This window comes from Dendronephthya gigantea, unplaced genomic scaffold (assembly GCF_004324835.1).
Source record: "Dendronephthya gigantea isolate DGI-Jeju-01 unplaced genomic scaffold, DenGig_1.0 000003F, whole genome shotgun sequence".
NCBI lineage: Eukaryota > Metazoa > Cnidaria > Anthozoa > Malacalcyonacea > Nephtheidae > Dendronephthya > Dendronephthya gigantea.
In genome coordinates this window covers 1,108,287-1,124,658 of record NW_021163013.1, presented here as the reverse complement: position 1 = coordinate 1,124,658, position 16,372 = coordinate 1,108,287, and the positions used below count along the sequence as shown (strand labels likewise).

The following is a 16,372-nucleotide window of genomic DNA, read 5'->3' as shown; positions in this document are numbered from 1 at the left end:
GTTGGATATTTCCTCGGTTAAGACTAGATGGCTTTTCGATCACATCATGAACAGGGTTTGCACTGGCGAGTTCTTGATTTGAACTTGAAACACCAAGTGAACTTTGGCGACTAAGATTGAATGTCGAGTCACAATCACTTCTCTGCAAAGCAGCCGCTAACAGGGTTTGCTGAGCGGCGCTGGAGGCCACAGGTGGATTTGGCAACTTTGATGGAGTACTACTGAATCGATTACGATTCTGTGTGAAGCCAGGAATACCCAGATTTGATGGCGCGACAATAGAATGTGGTTGCTGCGATATTTTGGCATTATGGTCGATCGAAATACCACTGGAACTTGGCGGTTGGCCATGCACATTCATAGCTCTTTGAGAACTGTTGTCGAATCCATGGCGATTAAGTTGGTCATGGCTGGAAACTGGAACAAACTGATTTCCACGATTCCCTGTTTGGACAATAAGACCAGGTATGGCCAATTGAGGATCATTGTCCCAGAGAGAAGTATGAATTTTAGCACTTTGAATTAAAGCTTCCTTTTTCTCGCGCTGTACTGGCGAACGAAGCGGAGATTCTAAGTGCCGAACTCTTTCTTCGTAGTCTTGGGAGCTCGGGAGTTTGGCTTCACTGGCATAAAGGCCGACGGATGCTGGTTCGGGTCGACGGTATCCAGTTGTTGACTCCCTCTGGTCTCGGTCGAAGCAATAGATGCTTTATTGGTGTTCTGTGGTGTCATACCAACAGGAAACATGGTAACCGAAGCACCCAAATGTTGACTGGAGAGTGCTTGCTGGTTGCCCGATGTTAGGTCATCATTGGAGATGATGGTGCTTGTGTTAGCCGGAGGTGTATCAAGTTTGGGATCACTTGTATTGAGTGAATTCACTCGCTCGTGACCAAATGCTGGAACTTGCTGGTGACCTGATAGTGAATTACCATCACGAGATTCATCGTCACGAGCGGTAATGGTGTCCAAATTGGCTAAACTTGATTCAAGATTAGCTGAACCGATAGTGCCAGCACCATGGTTACCAAATTGTGCTGACTGATCGTTTGACGATGGGTGAGTATAAAAAATCCCGCTGGACTTTTCACCCACATTTACTGGTCCACTTGTTTGTTGCAATGTTGATGCTTGTTGGGTATTCCGTGGAGTACCGTGAGGATCAATAGCGTCCCACTGAGTTGGTTCAGCCTTGACATCGTCGCTTGATGCCTGCGAATCAAATGGCTGAGTAGCCGGTTGCCATGCTGTTTGATGGTTACTGGGCAGTTGTTCTTTACTAGTAAAAGGTACCATGCTGCTTGGTCCCAACTGCGGTGTATCAGGTTGTACAACGTCTGAACGTAAAGCCTGATTATTTTCCTCGTTGTTTATAGAAAATCCAGGCTGAGACGCTTCAGAATTAACGGCATTGTCAGACGTGAGGGATGAAGCAAGTTTCCTCTGTGCCGACTGGGTTTCTCCAGGATAGCCTGCCATTGGTGCATACGATGAAGATGTTGGAATGGAATTCTGTGCCGCAGATTGGTTCTCAGCTAGGTCCTCTGTTGACGTCCAAGCACCAGCATGTGAAAATAGATGAATTTGATTCTGTGCCAAGAACTTTTGGCCGTCTGCCATAAAGAACCCTTGACTTGGAGCGGCAGGTTTAGTGGCTGGGAAAAGGTTGTGGCCAGGAGACAAACGTTCACCAACATTGTTGTTGGTGGTGTTCATCATCTCTAAAGATGGCGGAGGCAAATGTGCCGAGTTTACATCACGCTTGATATTGGACGGTGGAAATTTGCTTGATTCCCCAAGATCCATTCCCGGTGGGTACAAGGAGCCGCTTTGACCTACTGGTTTGCTGGTTGTTAAACCTGGTGGGTAGAAAGCCGGCGTTACACTCTGCGACGATGGACCAGCGGCTTGGTCAATAGCATCATTCACCATTGCTGGTGGATATAGGCCAGAAGTTGTAGATTGAACAGCTGGAAAAGCGTTGCGTTCAGTGGTATATAAATTGCTGGCAAGTTCAACTGGTTGTTTTCCAATTGGATAGTAAGTTTCAACGTCTTGGCCTGGTAATGTTTCGCCAGAAGTCTTACTCTGGTTACCCAATACGGTATTGGGTCTAGGAATACCACTGAATGCCATAGCTGAATCAGAAGATACTGTGGCTGTGTCCCCAAGTGAATAATTTTTCTGGTCGAAATCAGGAAAAGTTGAACTCGATGGCGGTGCGTGCAAGTTTTGAGCTGAAGATGCATGGTAGGTGTTTTGGTCTCGACTGGAAGGTGGTTCAACTTGAGATGCTGCCGATTCACTGTGGTCGAAAGGCCATTTCCCTACTTTAGGTTCTTTCTCTGATGCTTCTGTATGCTGAAAGGAATGTTGTGCATCGGTATTGATCGAAAAACCAGGCACTCCATCTCCTGCTACAAAAGAAGGAAATCTTCGGCTCTCCTCCTGACTAGAACTAAAACCTTTGAAAGGATCATTCTGGTGCTGCCCGGAAAACAACTGTGACGTTCCACCACCAGGAGTAGATGATTTTGCCACGTTAAACAGGTCGTTTCCAGTATGGGCAGAAGACTGTTCTGGCAAATTTGACCCGTAAGATGGTGGAGTCAATGTTGCATGGTTCTCAGCATCCGAGAGCTGTTTGGCATGAGGTGTTTCTTTAGTAGTTGAAGCACCAGCTTCACTAAAGAGTTGAGCTGTTGAATATCGCTCCTGTGCCCCATATGATGGTTCTTGCATCGACATGGCGTGGTCTCCTACATTTTGACGTGGATGTGCATACGCGCTCAGATTTGCTGGCTCAAAATTTTGAGCGTTTGTCGCTGGCGATACGAAACGTTGCTCGGCTGCATTCGATGTTGGTGGCAAGGCCGTGAACGATGTTTGATTCTTGTTAGGCGTAAAGAAACTGTGGTCAACACGATGAAAGGGTGCAGTGCCGGAATCGGATGAACCAAAGCTGTCAAAGAACTCGTGTGCCGACGAGTGTTGATTGTTTGACATCTTATTCTTACAAGGCTGATCTGAGGAGGAGCTGTCTAACAATGTTACTTCGGAGAATAAATCCACCTGACTTGCTTTAATATTTGCTTGAACTAGGTCTTTAGCAACGGCCCTCAAGGTGTATTCGTCTGGTGGCACGGTCGAAGTCGACGTTTTTAATAATAACGCCTGAACTTCTACAAACTTCTTAACTTGAGAGGCAGATGAATCAAAACGCGATATTTGCTCGGATATTAACTCTTCTTTGCTGGTCTCAATAGCTGCTTGAACTAAATCTTTTGCAACGGACCTCAAGATGTTTTCGTCTGGTGAAGGTGTCGAAGTCGGTGATGTTGGTCCAACTTCAACGACTGCTTGAACTAAGTTTTCAACAACTTGTTCAACGACGTATTCGTCTGGTGGAAGGGTTGAAGTTGGTGCTTTAACTTCAACAAACTTCTCAACCTTAACAGTTGTTTTAACTTCCGGAGCTGGTGTCGAAAAATACTTGGCAAGTGGATTGGTTACACCAGTTGCTTCAACAGGATCGTTGGAAAAGGCTTCCAAGATCTTCTTGTTTACTGATGGTGACGGTGTTGGAGTAGCCGCTTCCTTTGAGGTAGATGATGTATTTCCTCGCGTTGAAAAATACTTGGCAAGTGGAATGGTTTCACCAGTTTCTTCAACAGGATCGTTGGAAAAGGCTTCCAAGATCTTCTTGTTTACTGATGGTGACGGTGTTGGAGTATCCGCTTCCTTTAAGGTAGATGATGTATTTCCTCGCGTTGAAAAATACTTGGCAAGTGGATTGGTTTCACCAGTTGCTTCTACAGGATCGTTGGAAAAGGCTTCGAAGATCTTCTTGTTTACTGATGGTGACGGTGTTGGAGTAGCCGCTTCCTTTGAGGTAGATGATGTATTTCCTCGCGTTGAAAAATACTTGGCAAGTGGATTGGTTTCACCAGTTTCTTCAACAGGATCGTTGGAAAAGGCTTCCAAGATCTTCTTGTTTACTGGGGGTGACGGTGTTGGAGTAGCCGCTTCCTTTGAGGTAGATGATGTATTTCCTCGCGTTGAAAAATACTTGGCAAGTGGATTGGTTTCACCAGTTTCTTCAACAGGATCGTTGGAAAAGGCTTCCATAATCTTCTTGTTTACTGGGGGTGATGGTGTTGTCAACCGATGGGTTAGGTTACAGAGTTTTGGTGCTTCACCAAAATCCAAACCACCGTTCTTTGTAACAATTTGATTAACTGGACTTGTGGCAATTGATTGTGAGTTTCCGTTGGATGGTACAGGTCGGTTTGTTGGAAATCTAGCGGGAACTATTTTAGGTTTTCTGGGGTTGCTTGGTGGTCTTGGGCAACGTCGGTACCTCGGTCGGACAGTATTAGCTTCCGGTTGGGTTCTTGTCGATTCGTCGACGCTTAATATTGGCACACGGCGTCGTTCAAAGCGGACTCGTTCAAAGCGGACCTCACACTCCTGTGAAAATAGAGATCTTTAGAGTTGACTACGAGTTGAGTGGGACGACAAGATTCACTCGCAACAACAATACGGGATTCTCCATCATGTTTTCAGATAATCCAAAACTTTATCCCGCGATCTATCCTATCCCAAGGGGCATTACTCACTCGTAATCAACCTAAAGCTCTATGATAATATCAACAACACAAGATTTCACTGGTTCGCAGTGCGGTATATGTAGCTGAATGTGCTATTCCAATACTGGAGTAGTGGAGTTACCCAGTAATCCTTCTCCTAGCATTTAATTTTGAAGAGGGACATTTCTGGCTGTAAGCTACCGCATCAAGTAGGCAACATTAATCGAACAAAAGAACAATAATAGATCCTTTCACACTGTCACTGACGTCAAATGGCGTTCATAAACTCTAACAATTGCGCATCCGTTCTAGCTTTCACCGCGGTGTCATGGCCAGTCCACATCAATTAAATAGCGAGTTTAAGATGCACCAAATCTACGACGCGGACGTGACATGAAAAACGTGTGTTAGGAAACCAGTATTAATTTGTTTTACATACGGCTCTGACTTAGTTTATCAAAAAGAGTCTTCGTAGATTTTGTACATCTCAAACTCGATCACTAATAGCTAAGAAAAAACACGCGACGCTGTAAAGCAACGGTGAACAAAGAATAAAGATTCTAGATAAAAAAATATCGTTAAAACGTTTGTAAAATACTTGCCTGATGTTGTGCCAAACTTGCGCTTGTCAATGATCATTGTTGTAATATGTATAAATTGTTATAGTATAGCTACTCACTGTATATGAGCTATTCCGCAATTTGATCGGTCGAGCTATACTCACCGTATATCAGCTCATATACGGTGGATAGTAAAACCAAAGAAAAAGCAAAATGGCTGACCGAATTAACTAATTATTATTTTCATGTAAATATGTATTAAATTGTTAATAAACACTTTTGTCGCGCAACAAATGGTATTTAGCTTGTTAGTTATACTAACATTACTTTAAATCGGATTATATTGCTATAGATGCTGCGATTTTTACCGGATTGTTATAATAGCTGTATTCTCGGTATCAAATTGTCCAAACCATATTTGCTTGTCTTCACTAGACTAAAGATAGTTGATATACATGCGCTTTCTTCTCTAAGTATTCATGTAGCTACTCACGTTTTCGTATACCACAAATTGTTCTCTTGGATCTGATGTTCTACGAGCGGCATGACTGCGTGAAAAATTGATAAAATACCGTCAGCAAATGTAAGATTGATATTTTGAATCTTTAACTCAATACTAGCAGACTGTTGAAATACCTCTACCCATACATCACGCTGACAATGAAGATGTCGAATTTCAGGTATGTCAACATAATAAACAGATTTGTTCGAAATATAGTTACGGATATAAATTTTAAAAGTTACGTTTTCTCACACCATATTGCTGGTTAACAACAAATGCATGAACAGTTTTAATCGAGGTATGATAAGAAGAAAATGGTTCCGACTTGCATTTGAAGAAACAAAAATCACCAAAGCAAATTATTTTGCCAGATAAATAGAGGATATATAAGCCGAGGTCGCATAACGTTCACGGTAATATTAATCCAATGTAGTTTCTAGGCCTAAACTTACCCTTGGCCTCTCTCAATGTCATCAAGATCTAAACGGGCACCATCACTGTTATTACCTGTAATAACGAGAATCTTATAGTTTCCAAGTCAAAAACCTAGGAGTAATCCACTGTTTGACTACCTGGGGCCGGTTGTATCAAGCTCGTTTAGCTTAAACTGAGGAGTGTAGACAAGTCAAAATTTAATAACACTCTTAACGTCTCTCTTGAATGAATCAACTTGGATATTATGCACTCAATATGTAGTTGTAAAAAGGGGGAACTTTGTATTGAGGTAAAGATATTTAGTTCGCTTGTTGAAAACGATAGACTTGCTTTCTATTTTGAACTTAACCACCGTTTAAGTTAAACGGGCTTGATACAAGCGGCTCCTGACAAGTAGAGTAATTAGGGACCTTAAGATACAGCAAATCTACGACCCGGACGTGACATGAAATTAGCCGCTAATCAGTGTTAGGAACTCAGCTTTAATTAGTTTTACACACAGCTCTGACCTCGTTCACTAAAAGGAGTCCATAAAAGAAGTCTGGGGCCGCAAACCCTGGGTTAAATTTTAATCCAGTGTTTTAGTTCATGTGCTTCTGAACGACCGTTCGTTTTAAAACTTTGGAAAATATTACTTCCATCGGTCCAGAAAATATTTTTAAAAAAAGATATTCAACTTCGTAAACAAGCAAACAAACGATTAGAAAAATGAAATTTGCTATTAATCCAGCTAGGGTAAACTAACCAGCTTTTGAACAACTGGCCCCTGTTGTGAAACTGTGGAAATGAAGACAGTATTACTTCACGTCAGCGTCGTAGATTTGGTGTATCTTAAGATCCCTATTATCGAATGAGGGCGAGGTCTATCTTATCATAGAAATCAAGAGCCATGTATTAGCCAGAGGTATTTTTTTTAAAAAAAAAAACTTGTAAAAATGAAAAATCGCACAGAGACGTAGCGTAGCCAATCAGATTGCAGAAATTTTAGTAGTAGTTTTTACTCGTGATAATTAGTCTTGATAATTGTCATGAAAAGACTTGTTTAAACTTTATTTTTTTTGGTGTTTATAAAATAATGAGCAAAAATAGGAAATGAAACATAAAAAAACGTAAAAACCGCATGGAGTAAATATTCTTCTGTATACATGAAAGCAACCAGCTGCAAGGTTGAGTCAGGAAAAAGACAGAGAGAAAGATTTTGTGAAATAAACGAAGTCAGTTATGGGTATGTACAAAATTCGCCCTGTTTCAAAATTCGTCCCTACGTACAAAAGCGTCGAGTACTTTCAGAGCTTTGCGTGGAAGAAATATACAAAAATTAAATCAAACAGCTGAAGAACTTGTACACAAGTTTGTGAGGAATTTTGTTGGAGAGTTGTTGAATTTTTTGTGATATGGCGGAGAGCATAAATGAATGACGTCCTCCAACATACAGAAGTTTTTGATTGTGGACTTAGATTGTAGATTCTCGTATTTTAATTTGGCAAATGAATCGTGGTTGTTCTGTAAAACATTTCACACTTAATTAAGTCTACTAAATATGAAATTGAGATGTGAGAACTGTGATCAAACGCGAGGATAAAGTTTAATAGTTTTTTAAGCTTAGGCCTTTTCTGAGTTTCGACTAAAGGGATTGAATCTAAACGAGAAGATCGCTAAAGAAGTTTGCTGAAAACGTTTCGTCTGCTGTTCAAGATGAAATCCAGAGCTTGCATTAGCCAAACACGACGATTAACGTGAAGTGTACTAGTTACTACGTAATTTCTGCCAGAGAATCGACAAAATGCTGTTTGTACGTTTCCTAAATTACATGAACATAATTTGCGTAGAATTCTGAGCTATCGAGACGATGCTTTTCAGAAGCAACGAAGCTGGCGGTCAGTACCATGCAGAACTTTAAGAATTGAAGATAGAGCACGTGGCCCGTCTATTATTACGTCACGTAGTAAAAAAAATGCGGTGGTGGTGGTGGTGGGATGGATAGTGAAAAATTTAGTATCCAGGATAAGTCTACAAGTCTGCGAAATGTAAACAACATTTCAGCAATGGAAACCATGGAAGCCTGCGTACGGTGAAATATCTCTGATATAACCTTAATTTCTGTACGTCAGAGATGACCATATCGTCAGCCACATCAAGTACCGAAACTATAGATGAGTGATATGAAGATCGTGGCACGCTAATTTAGATGCATATAATTTTAGCCCGACAGATGCAGGTTTAAATAATTTCGGGTGATACCGCCTTGCTCAATCACGTCCATTGGAAAGAAACTGGTCTGGACTCTGGATAACACCAGTCTAACAAGGCAGAGCCGGTGTCTTGATATAACATCAGTCTAAGAAGGCAGAGTAATGTATCTTCATATAACATCAGTCTAAGAAGGCAGAGTAATGTATCTTCATATAACATCAGTCTAAGAAGGCAGAGTAATGTATCTTCATATAACATCAGTCTAAGAAGGCAGAGTAATGTGTCTTGATAACACCAGTCTAAGGCAGAGTAATGTATCTTGATAACATCAGTCTAAGAAGGCAGAGTAATGTGTCTTGACAACACCAGTCTAAGAAGGCAGAGTAATGTGTCTTCATATAACACCAGTCTAAGAAGGCAGAGTAATGTATCTTCATATAACACCAGTCTAAGAAGGCAGAGTAATGTATCTTCATATAACACCAGTCTAAGAAGGCAGAGTAATGTATCTTGACAACACCAGTCTAAGAAGGCAGAGTAATGTGTCTTCATATAACACCAGTCTAAGAAGGCAGAGTAATGTATCTTCATATAACACCAGTCTAAGAAGGCAGAGTAATGTGTCTTCATATAACATCAGTCTAAGAAGGCAGAGTAATGTGTCTTCATATAACACCAGTCTAAGAAGGCAGAGTAATGTGTCTTCATATAACACCAGTCTAAGAAGGCAGAGTAATGTATCTTCATATAACACCAGTCTAAGAAGGCAGAGTAATGTATCTTCATATAACATCAGTCTAAGAAGGCAGAGTAATGTATCTTCATATAACATCAGTCTAAGAAGGCAGAGTAATATATGTATCTTCATATAACATCAGTCTAAGAAGGCAGAGTAATACATGTATCTTCATATATCACCAGTCTAAGAAGGCAGAGTAATGTATCTTCATATATCACCAGTCTAAGAAGGCAGAGTAATGTGTCTTGACAACACCAGTCTAAGAAAGCAGAGTAATGTATCTTCATATAACATCAGTCTAAGAAGGCAGAGTAATACATGTATCTTCATATAACATCAGTCTAAGAAGGCAGTGTAATGTATCTTCATATATCACCAGTCTAAGAAGGCAGAGTAATGTATCTTCATATATCACTAGTCTAAGAAGGCAGAGTAATGTATCTTCATATAACATCAGTCTAAGAAGGCAGAGTAATGTATCTTCATATAACACCAGTCTAAGAAGGCAGAGTAATGTATCTTCATATAACACCAGTCTAAGAAGGCAGAGTAATGTATCTTGACAACAACAGTCTAAGAAGGCAGAGTAATGTGTCTTCATATAACACCAGTCTAAGAAGGCAGAGTAATGTGTCTTCATATAACACCAGTCTAAGAAGGCAGAGTAATGTATCTTCATATAACACCAGTCTAAGAAGGCAGAGTAATGTCTTCATATAACATCAGTCTAAGAAGGCAGAGTAATGTGTCTTCATATAACACCAGTCTAAGAAGGCAGAGTAATGTGTCTTCATATAACACCAGTCTAAGAAGGCAGAGTAATGTATCTTCATATAACACCAGTCTAAGAAGGCAGAGTAATGTATCTTGACAACAACAGTCTAAGAAGGCAGAGTAATGTGTCTTCATATAACACCAGTCTAAGAAGGCAGAGTAATGTGTCTTATAACACCAGTCTAAGAAGGCAGAGTAATGTATCTTCATATAACACCAGTCTAAGAAGGCAGAGTAATGTGTCTTCATATAACATCAGTCTAAGAAGGCAGAGTAATGTGTCTTCATATAACACCAGTCTAAGAAGGCAGAGTAATGTGTCTTCATATAACACCAGTCTAAGAAGGCAGAGTAATGTATCTTCATATAACACCAGTCTAAGAAGGCAGAGTAATGTATCTTCATATAACATCAGTCTAAGAAGGCAGAGTAATGTATCTTCATATAACATCAGTCTAAGAAGGCAGAGTAATATATGTATCTTCATATAACATCAGTCTAAGAAGGCAGAGTAATGTATCTTCATATAACACCAGTCTAAGAAGGCAGAGTAATACATGTATCTTCATATATCACCAGTCTAAGAAGGCAGAGTAATGTATCTTCATATATCACCAGTCTAAGAAGGCAGAGTAATGTGTCTTGACAACACCAGTCTAAGAAAGCAGAGTAATGTATCTTCATATAACATCAGTCTAAGAAGGCAGAGTAATACATGTATCTTCATATAACATCAGTCTAAGAAGGCAGTGTAATGTATCTTCATATATCACCAGTCTAAGAAGGCAGAGTAATGTGTCTTCATATATCACTAGTCTAAGAAGGCAGAGTAATGTATCTTCATATAACATCAGTCTAAGAAGGCAGAGTAATGTATCTTCATATATCACTAGTCTAAGAAGGCAGAGTAATGTGTCTTCATATAACATCAGTCTAAGAAGGCAGAGTAATGTGTCTTGATAACACCAGAGCCTGTCGATTAGGTTTGGAGATATGTAAAGAAATAAAATAATCTTGCAACAAGTCAATATATCAAAGAAAAATATCTGGATCGTAATAAATAATGTGGAAAAGGCAAGTAATGTGGTCGAGTCCATAGACTCGCTAGATGTGGAATATAAAGATGCGTTTGAGATACTGGAGTGCTTGCCTGGTGAGAACCACATAGAGTCTGAAAAAGTCAATGAATAGATGGCGCAGGGCAGAGAAGGTAGAAGTTGTGCAAAGATTTCTAGGCTCTGTTAATCACCTCGCCAAACAGGGGCAGATGCACTGTTACAGGAATACAGCTTGAACCAAAGCAGAGATTGCTGAGTATTTGTTGTACCAGGATAAAAAAGTATCTATGGTTGGGTATCTATGGTTATCATCCCCACGTTCTTCACAAGAAGCGACGAAAATTCTTACGGACAGTATAAATAGTAGGAATACAGCTTACAGGAATAGCTTTAAACTAAACCAGAGACAGCAGCATTGCTGAGTATATTTGTTGTTTCATGATGAAATAAGTATCTATGATGGGGTATGGTTTAAGGTTATCATCTCCACGGTTCTTCGCAAGAAACGACGGTAATCTTGAGTTTTCTGGAACACTTTACGGACAGTATGAATAATAGCCTGGTACGAAAGTTGATGTCAATGAGAAACTAGACCAACCAAACCACCAGACCTCCCTTCTTCATGGAGAATACTATGAGAAACGCTGGCTGAAAACGAGATTAGGAAGATTCAAATGACGACGTTGAACAGTTTGGTGGGAACTGAGTGTAAGAAAATACATCGAAAATACTTAAAATACTACCACAGAGCCAAAATGCAATGAACATCAACTATATGAAACTATTGATCAGTTTGAGAGATCGTCTACTTCTTGGCTGCCTGGACAGCGGGCCTAGGACCAAGTTTTAATTCACACATACTGTATGCCTGATATGGGATAAAAAGATGCGTTTCAGATACTGGAGTGCTTGCAAGACGCATGACAACCTATGTAGATGTGGCAGGGCAGAGAATGTAGAAGTTGTGCAAAGATTTCTAGGCTCTTTTAATTACCTCGCCAAACAGAGGCAGATGCACTGTTTACAGGAATACGTGCAGTAGCTTGAAACCAAACCAGACATAGGAGCATTGCGGAGTATATGATGTTCCATGATGAAATAAATAAATATCTATGATGGTTGTGGTTTAAGGTTATCATCTCCACAGCTCGTCACAAGAAACGACGAAATCTTGAGTTTTTGGGAGAGTATAGATAGCAGCTTGATACTAAAGCTGATGTCAATGAGGAACAAGACCAACCGAGGTCCTTACCTGTCAATACTGTAAGATTTGCCTAAGGCTGACATCGAACAAGACATTCAGGCAGAGCTTAGGTTAAAACCAGGACTAATACAAATTTCAATTTTCAATCTTAACTCATGAGGTAACAGATCAACTAGTCAGAATAACCAACTCTTACAAGGATGGTAAGAAACATGAAGGAAAAGGATTCATCTTGCAGACTCAAGGATTCATCTTGCAGATCTTGATTTTGATGGCTAATTATTTCACAGAAACTGTAAGCTTCTATCTTATAATCTAGCACAAAGAATAGTACCCTTAAAACAGTACTAGTAACCCCACCCTTTGCAGTAGCACCAGTTACTCGGCGAGGTTTTGTCCTGGTGTTGCCATAGAGGTAACAGGGGCGCCGTGGGTGTGCTAATGTAGGGGTGGTCAAAGGCAACATTATTCCGATCAGCACGTTTTTTTCCCGACATCTTTATAAGAAAAAAGTAACGAATATTGATAAAACTGACAGTGGTTTTGGGCAAGGACGCGCATGCATTTGCTATGACAAAGATCACGAGCTACGTCTACTAATTTAAATTGACGCTTCATGCACAATGAATATGACCGATAAATATTCACGTTTTACATACGCTTTTAAATTGAGTAGTTGAATAATTTTTGATACAGTTAACTGTTTGTGGGAAAACTGTATTACAGAGATTTCTAATCCACATGCATTAACAAATAACGCGATACGTTATTTCACGATACTCTATTAGCTATAGCTTTGTAATCTTAGTGGATGAGCATACAGCGTATTCTATACGCAACATTTGTTTATAACTAAAATATAAACATATTCGCAATTGCTTCAATCCTCTCATCAGTTTAGTTCTTCCGCGGTACTATCGTGGTACCTTATCTTTGTATAAACGTCAGGAACCGTTTGACTAAAAGTACTAACTTGAAAAGGATTTGCTATAGCTCCAGCATTCTGATACAGAACATGCTGGTGTTTCTTTAGACGGTCACCATATAATGCAATAAACTGTATAAAGTTACTGAACAATAAATGCGGTCGAAGATACATCGCCATTCATGATTTTATCGCACCAATCTCCAACATTTCGAAAATTACATTCCTTGCGTAATGTTATATTAATAGAAACTATGTTTATCGGAAACTGGAAACGTTCGGAAGAAACAGCTTGTTTAGCCTGTGCGACAACAGTAAAAACTTGGGGTAGTGTCGTACTGTATAATAATTTATTAGAAATAACCGCGTCTATTTTCTGATAGTTCAAATACTTTTGGGTTGTTCAGCATAACACAGCCAAAAATGCAAAAATAGCTTAGTCTCTGTTATGATTGATATACTCCAACAACATGCAATGTTCGTAAATTTCCGACAGGTTTTAATCCTGGGGGGGGCATGCCCCCCCTGCCCACCCCCTGATACGGCGCCCCTGAGAGGTAACCTAATGTGAATGAGAAGCCAACAGTGATAGTCAGCCAGCCACCTCCAGAAAAACATAGTGCAACCCATAAAGATAACAAAGAGCAGAAAATGCCAGTGAGATTCAACATTTTGGCTCACCATATACAAAGAATTTGTTCACATTAAGTTTATTTTACTGATTTTTTGCAAGGAAAGATGTTATGCAAAAGGAATGAATATATTTTTATAATTTTTCTTGTACTAGATATATCGGACATTGGAAACTGAATGTTGGATTTTATATTCTAGAACTGCTTGCCTATAAATTATAAGTATTGTATAAACAGCAGGGCAGAAGGTAAACATTAATTTGATGTAGTGTAGATGATTGCTTAAAAGTTTTGAAATGGAATCCTACATGCATTTTTCATGAATTAATGCAGGTACAATTGAAGCTTACCGGGTGTAATTACTGTACAGATATATTCCAAATAATAGTTACGGACTGTATTATTATATTTTATCATTGATGAATACACAGGAGGTAATTCACATGTAAAGAGAGCAGCGTATATCATGTAAATGACTCTCGGAACATTACAACATCCATTAATTTGAGGTGGCAAAAATTTTCATAAACTTGCTAGACTGTACTTGTGGCATTATTATACACCTCTAGCAAATAAAAGTTCTTTGCAAAGAAATTGAGCACAAAGTACCACCTGAATTCTGAAGTTTGATTTGGGATCTTACCTAATTCTAATTCTTGATTTCCAAACTAAATGCATAGGAGAGTAGGGACCAGAGTTCTGTAAATATAGTCTGGTGAAGTCTGTTTACAAAAAAATTTTTACATGCTGGTTAAAAATAATCATAGTCACTTCCTAAATATATATAATCCACTTGTGGCAACCTGAGGCTGAGGTCTGAAATATCTTTAGCTGCAAAGCAGTGAACACATTTTACACTTTTGTTTTGATTTTTGAAATCAAACATGCTATTGTATATTTTACCACAAATATCAACAGGTCTCAGGTCCACAAAACGTAATGTTTCCTTTGTTCGCAGTAGATAAATGTTTTAAAATTGCTATATACGTGCTGTGTATTTTGAATGAGATTGGTTCATTCGTAGTCACATGACATGACTTTGAATAAATGAAATATTTCCTACCTATGGTCCGCTTTCCTGATATAAAAATTTTCTTCCTTGCATAAAATGAGTCCTATTTGGTTATCTATACACATCGGGGTCTTTTGCTATGAGTTTCATCAGGATTTAAAAGTGATCCGAAAATTATAGCACCATCATTCAATTTATTGAAGACTTTTGTTGAAGTTCCTTTCATTCAATTTATTAAGCTTTTTTTAGGTTAACTTTGTGTTGTATGTTGTGAATTTTTTTTTTGTTTTGCTTTGTCGACTTGAGTTTTAATTCATAACATTATATTTGTGTTTTTAATTTTACTGACTGACCTGCATGACCTTTAAAGGCTTTTTGATATAATTTTTTGATAGACGGAAAAAATCCTGTCTTCCCTTCAAATATCGCTTCTTTTACCGCGAATTTGATTAATATTCAAAAGGATTCAAAGCATTCAACCACATGAATTCAACTTTCTACTGAAATTTTTTTCGGAAGCGGTTGGCGAAATATTTAAGAAAATTATCAACCACGCGCACGGGGGGGCTGAAAATGACGCCCAAGAAATGCCTTGTCTTCAAGCCCTTCAAGTTCGGTTTAATTTTCGTCTTTCGAACAAATCATCCTTCAAAAATTCATATAGCTGGAAGTTAGCTCTGCATACAGTCAATACTATTAGAAATACATGCATGCAGCAACCCCTCGCCATTTCAAACGAAGTAAAATATTTCCTGAGCTAGCCAGACCTAACCTGCAATATTATGAATTGTCCTAAATGTAAAGCCGGTAGCTGATGTCTCAAATTTTTCGGAAACAAACACAATCGTAAAGGTGAAGACGTGAAGTGAAATCACCCGTTTTCCTGCTGCTTTCCGTTGCATTAAGTTATAGACTTTCACAGTTTAAGTGAGAGTTAATATTTCATTATAGCTAAACCTTCAAAACATCAAAACAGCACAAATAATATAAATAACCAAGCATTGAACGTCGAGAGTTGTTTTTCGATTATTAAATTCATGCAGTTATTGCAGTCGACTCTATAAACCTTTAAAGTGATATTTGTTATATTAAAACTCCGAATTACACTTTTAAGAACTCTTTTTGAAGTTAAAACGATGATATAAAGCCTTAAATAGTCGGTCACGTCTTTGCAAAACCGAGCAAAACGACATACTGTACCAAGGTCATAAAATGTATTCGTACAGCAAATACGAAATAAACCTCGAAATAAACAAAATCGACTCCTACCATTTCAAGGATTATAAACGAGTTGTTCCTTTTCGCCGCTAATTCTTCCAGTTCTGATAATATTTTAAACTCTTCCCAGTGTTTTGTCTGTTATTTGATTCCACATTATTTTCATATTGTGTTTTCGAAACATTTTTTTAAAAAATAGTTTGATTGAGTAATTTAATATAGCTCAGTGCTTCTCTCGGGTCTTGGTGTAATTCCTAATCTCCGAGCGGAATTAGTACCCTCGCACGGTGCTCTGCACCGGCTCGGGGATGATTAGAAGTTTAGAACAATGAGAATATAGAATATTCGTTGACTTTGATGTTTGATGACGCAGCTCAATTACTCATGTTCAATTCATGCTCATGCTCACTTCAGGGCTCTGGGAACTAGATTGCTTTGATTGCACACCACTGATCTATATAATAATATATAGCTCAGTGTTGCACACATTCACGTGCATCTGGAATTTTGAAAACGACAATAAATGTTATC

At 39.0% G+C, this 16,372-nt stretch overlaps 1 protein-coding gene across 1 annotated transcript; it reads right to left on the bottom strand.

The window, feature by feature from the left end:
* Window positions 1–570: 570 nt before the first annotated feature.
* LOC114539333 (mucin-17-like) lies at window positions 571–6,144 on the bottom strand. Its single transcript, XM_028559963.1, has 3 exons — window positions 6,104–6,144; window positions 5,643–5,697; window positions 571–4,470 (listed from the first exon to the last, which is right to left on the bottom strand). The coding sequence occupies exon 3, from the start codon at window positions 4,126–4,128 to the stop codon at window positions 571–573; it is 3,558 nt and encodes a 1,185-aa protein (XP_028415764.1). The 5' UTR covers window positions 4,129–4,470; window positions 5,643–5,697; window positions 6,104–6,144.
* Between the last annotated feature and the right edge of the window lie 10,228 nt (window positions 6,145–16,372).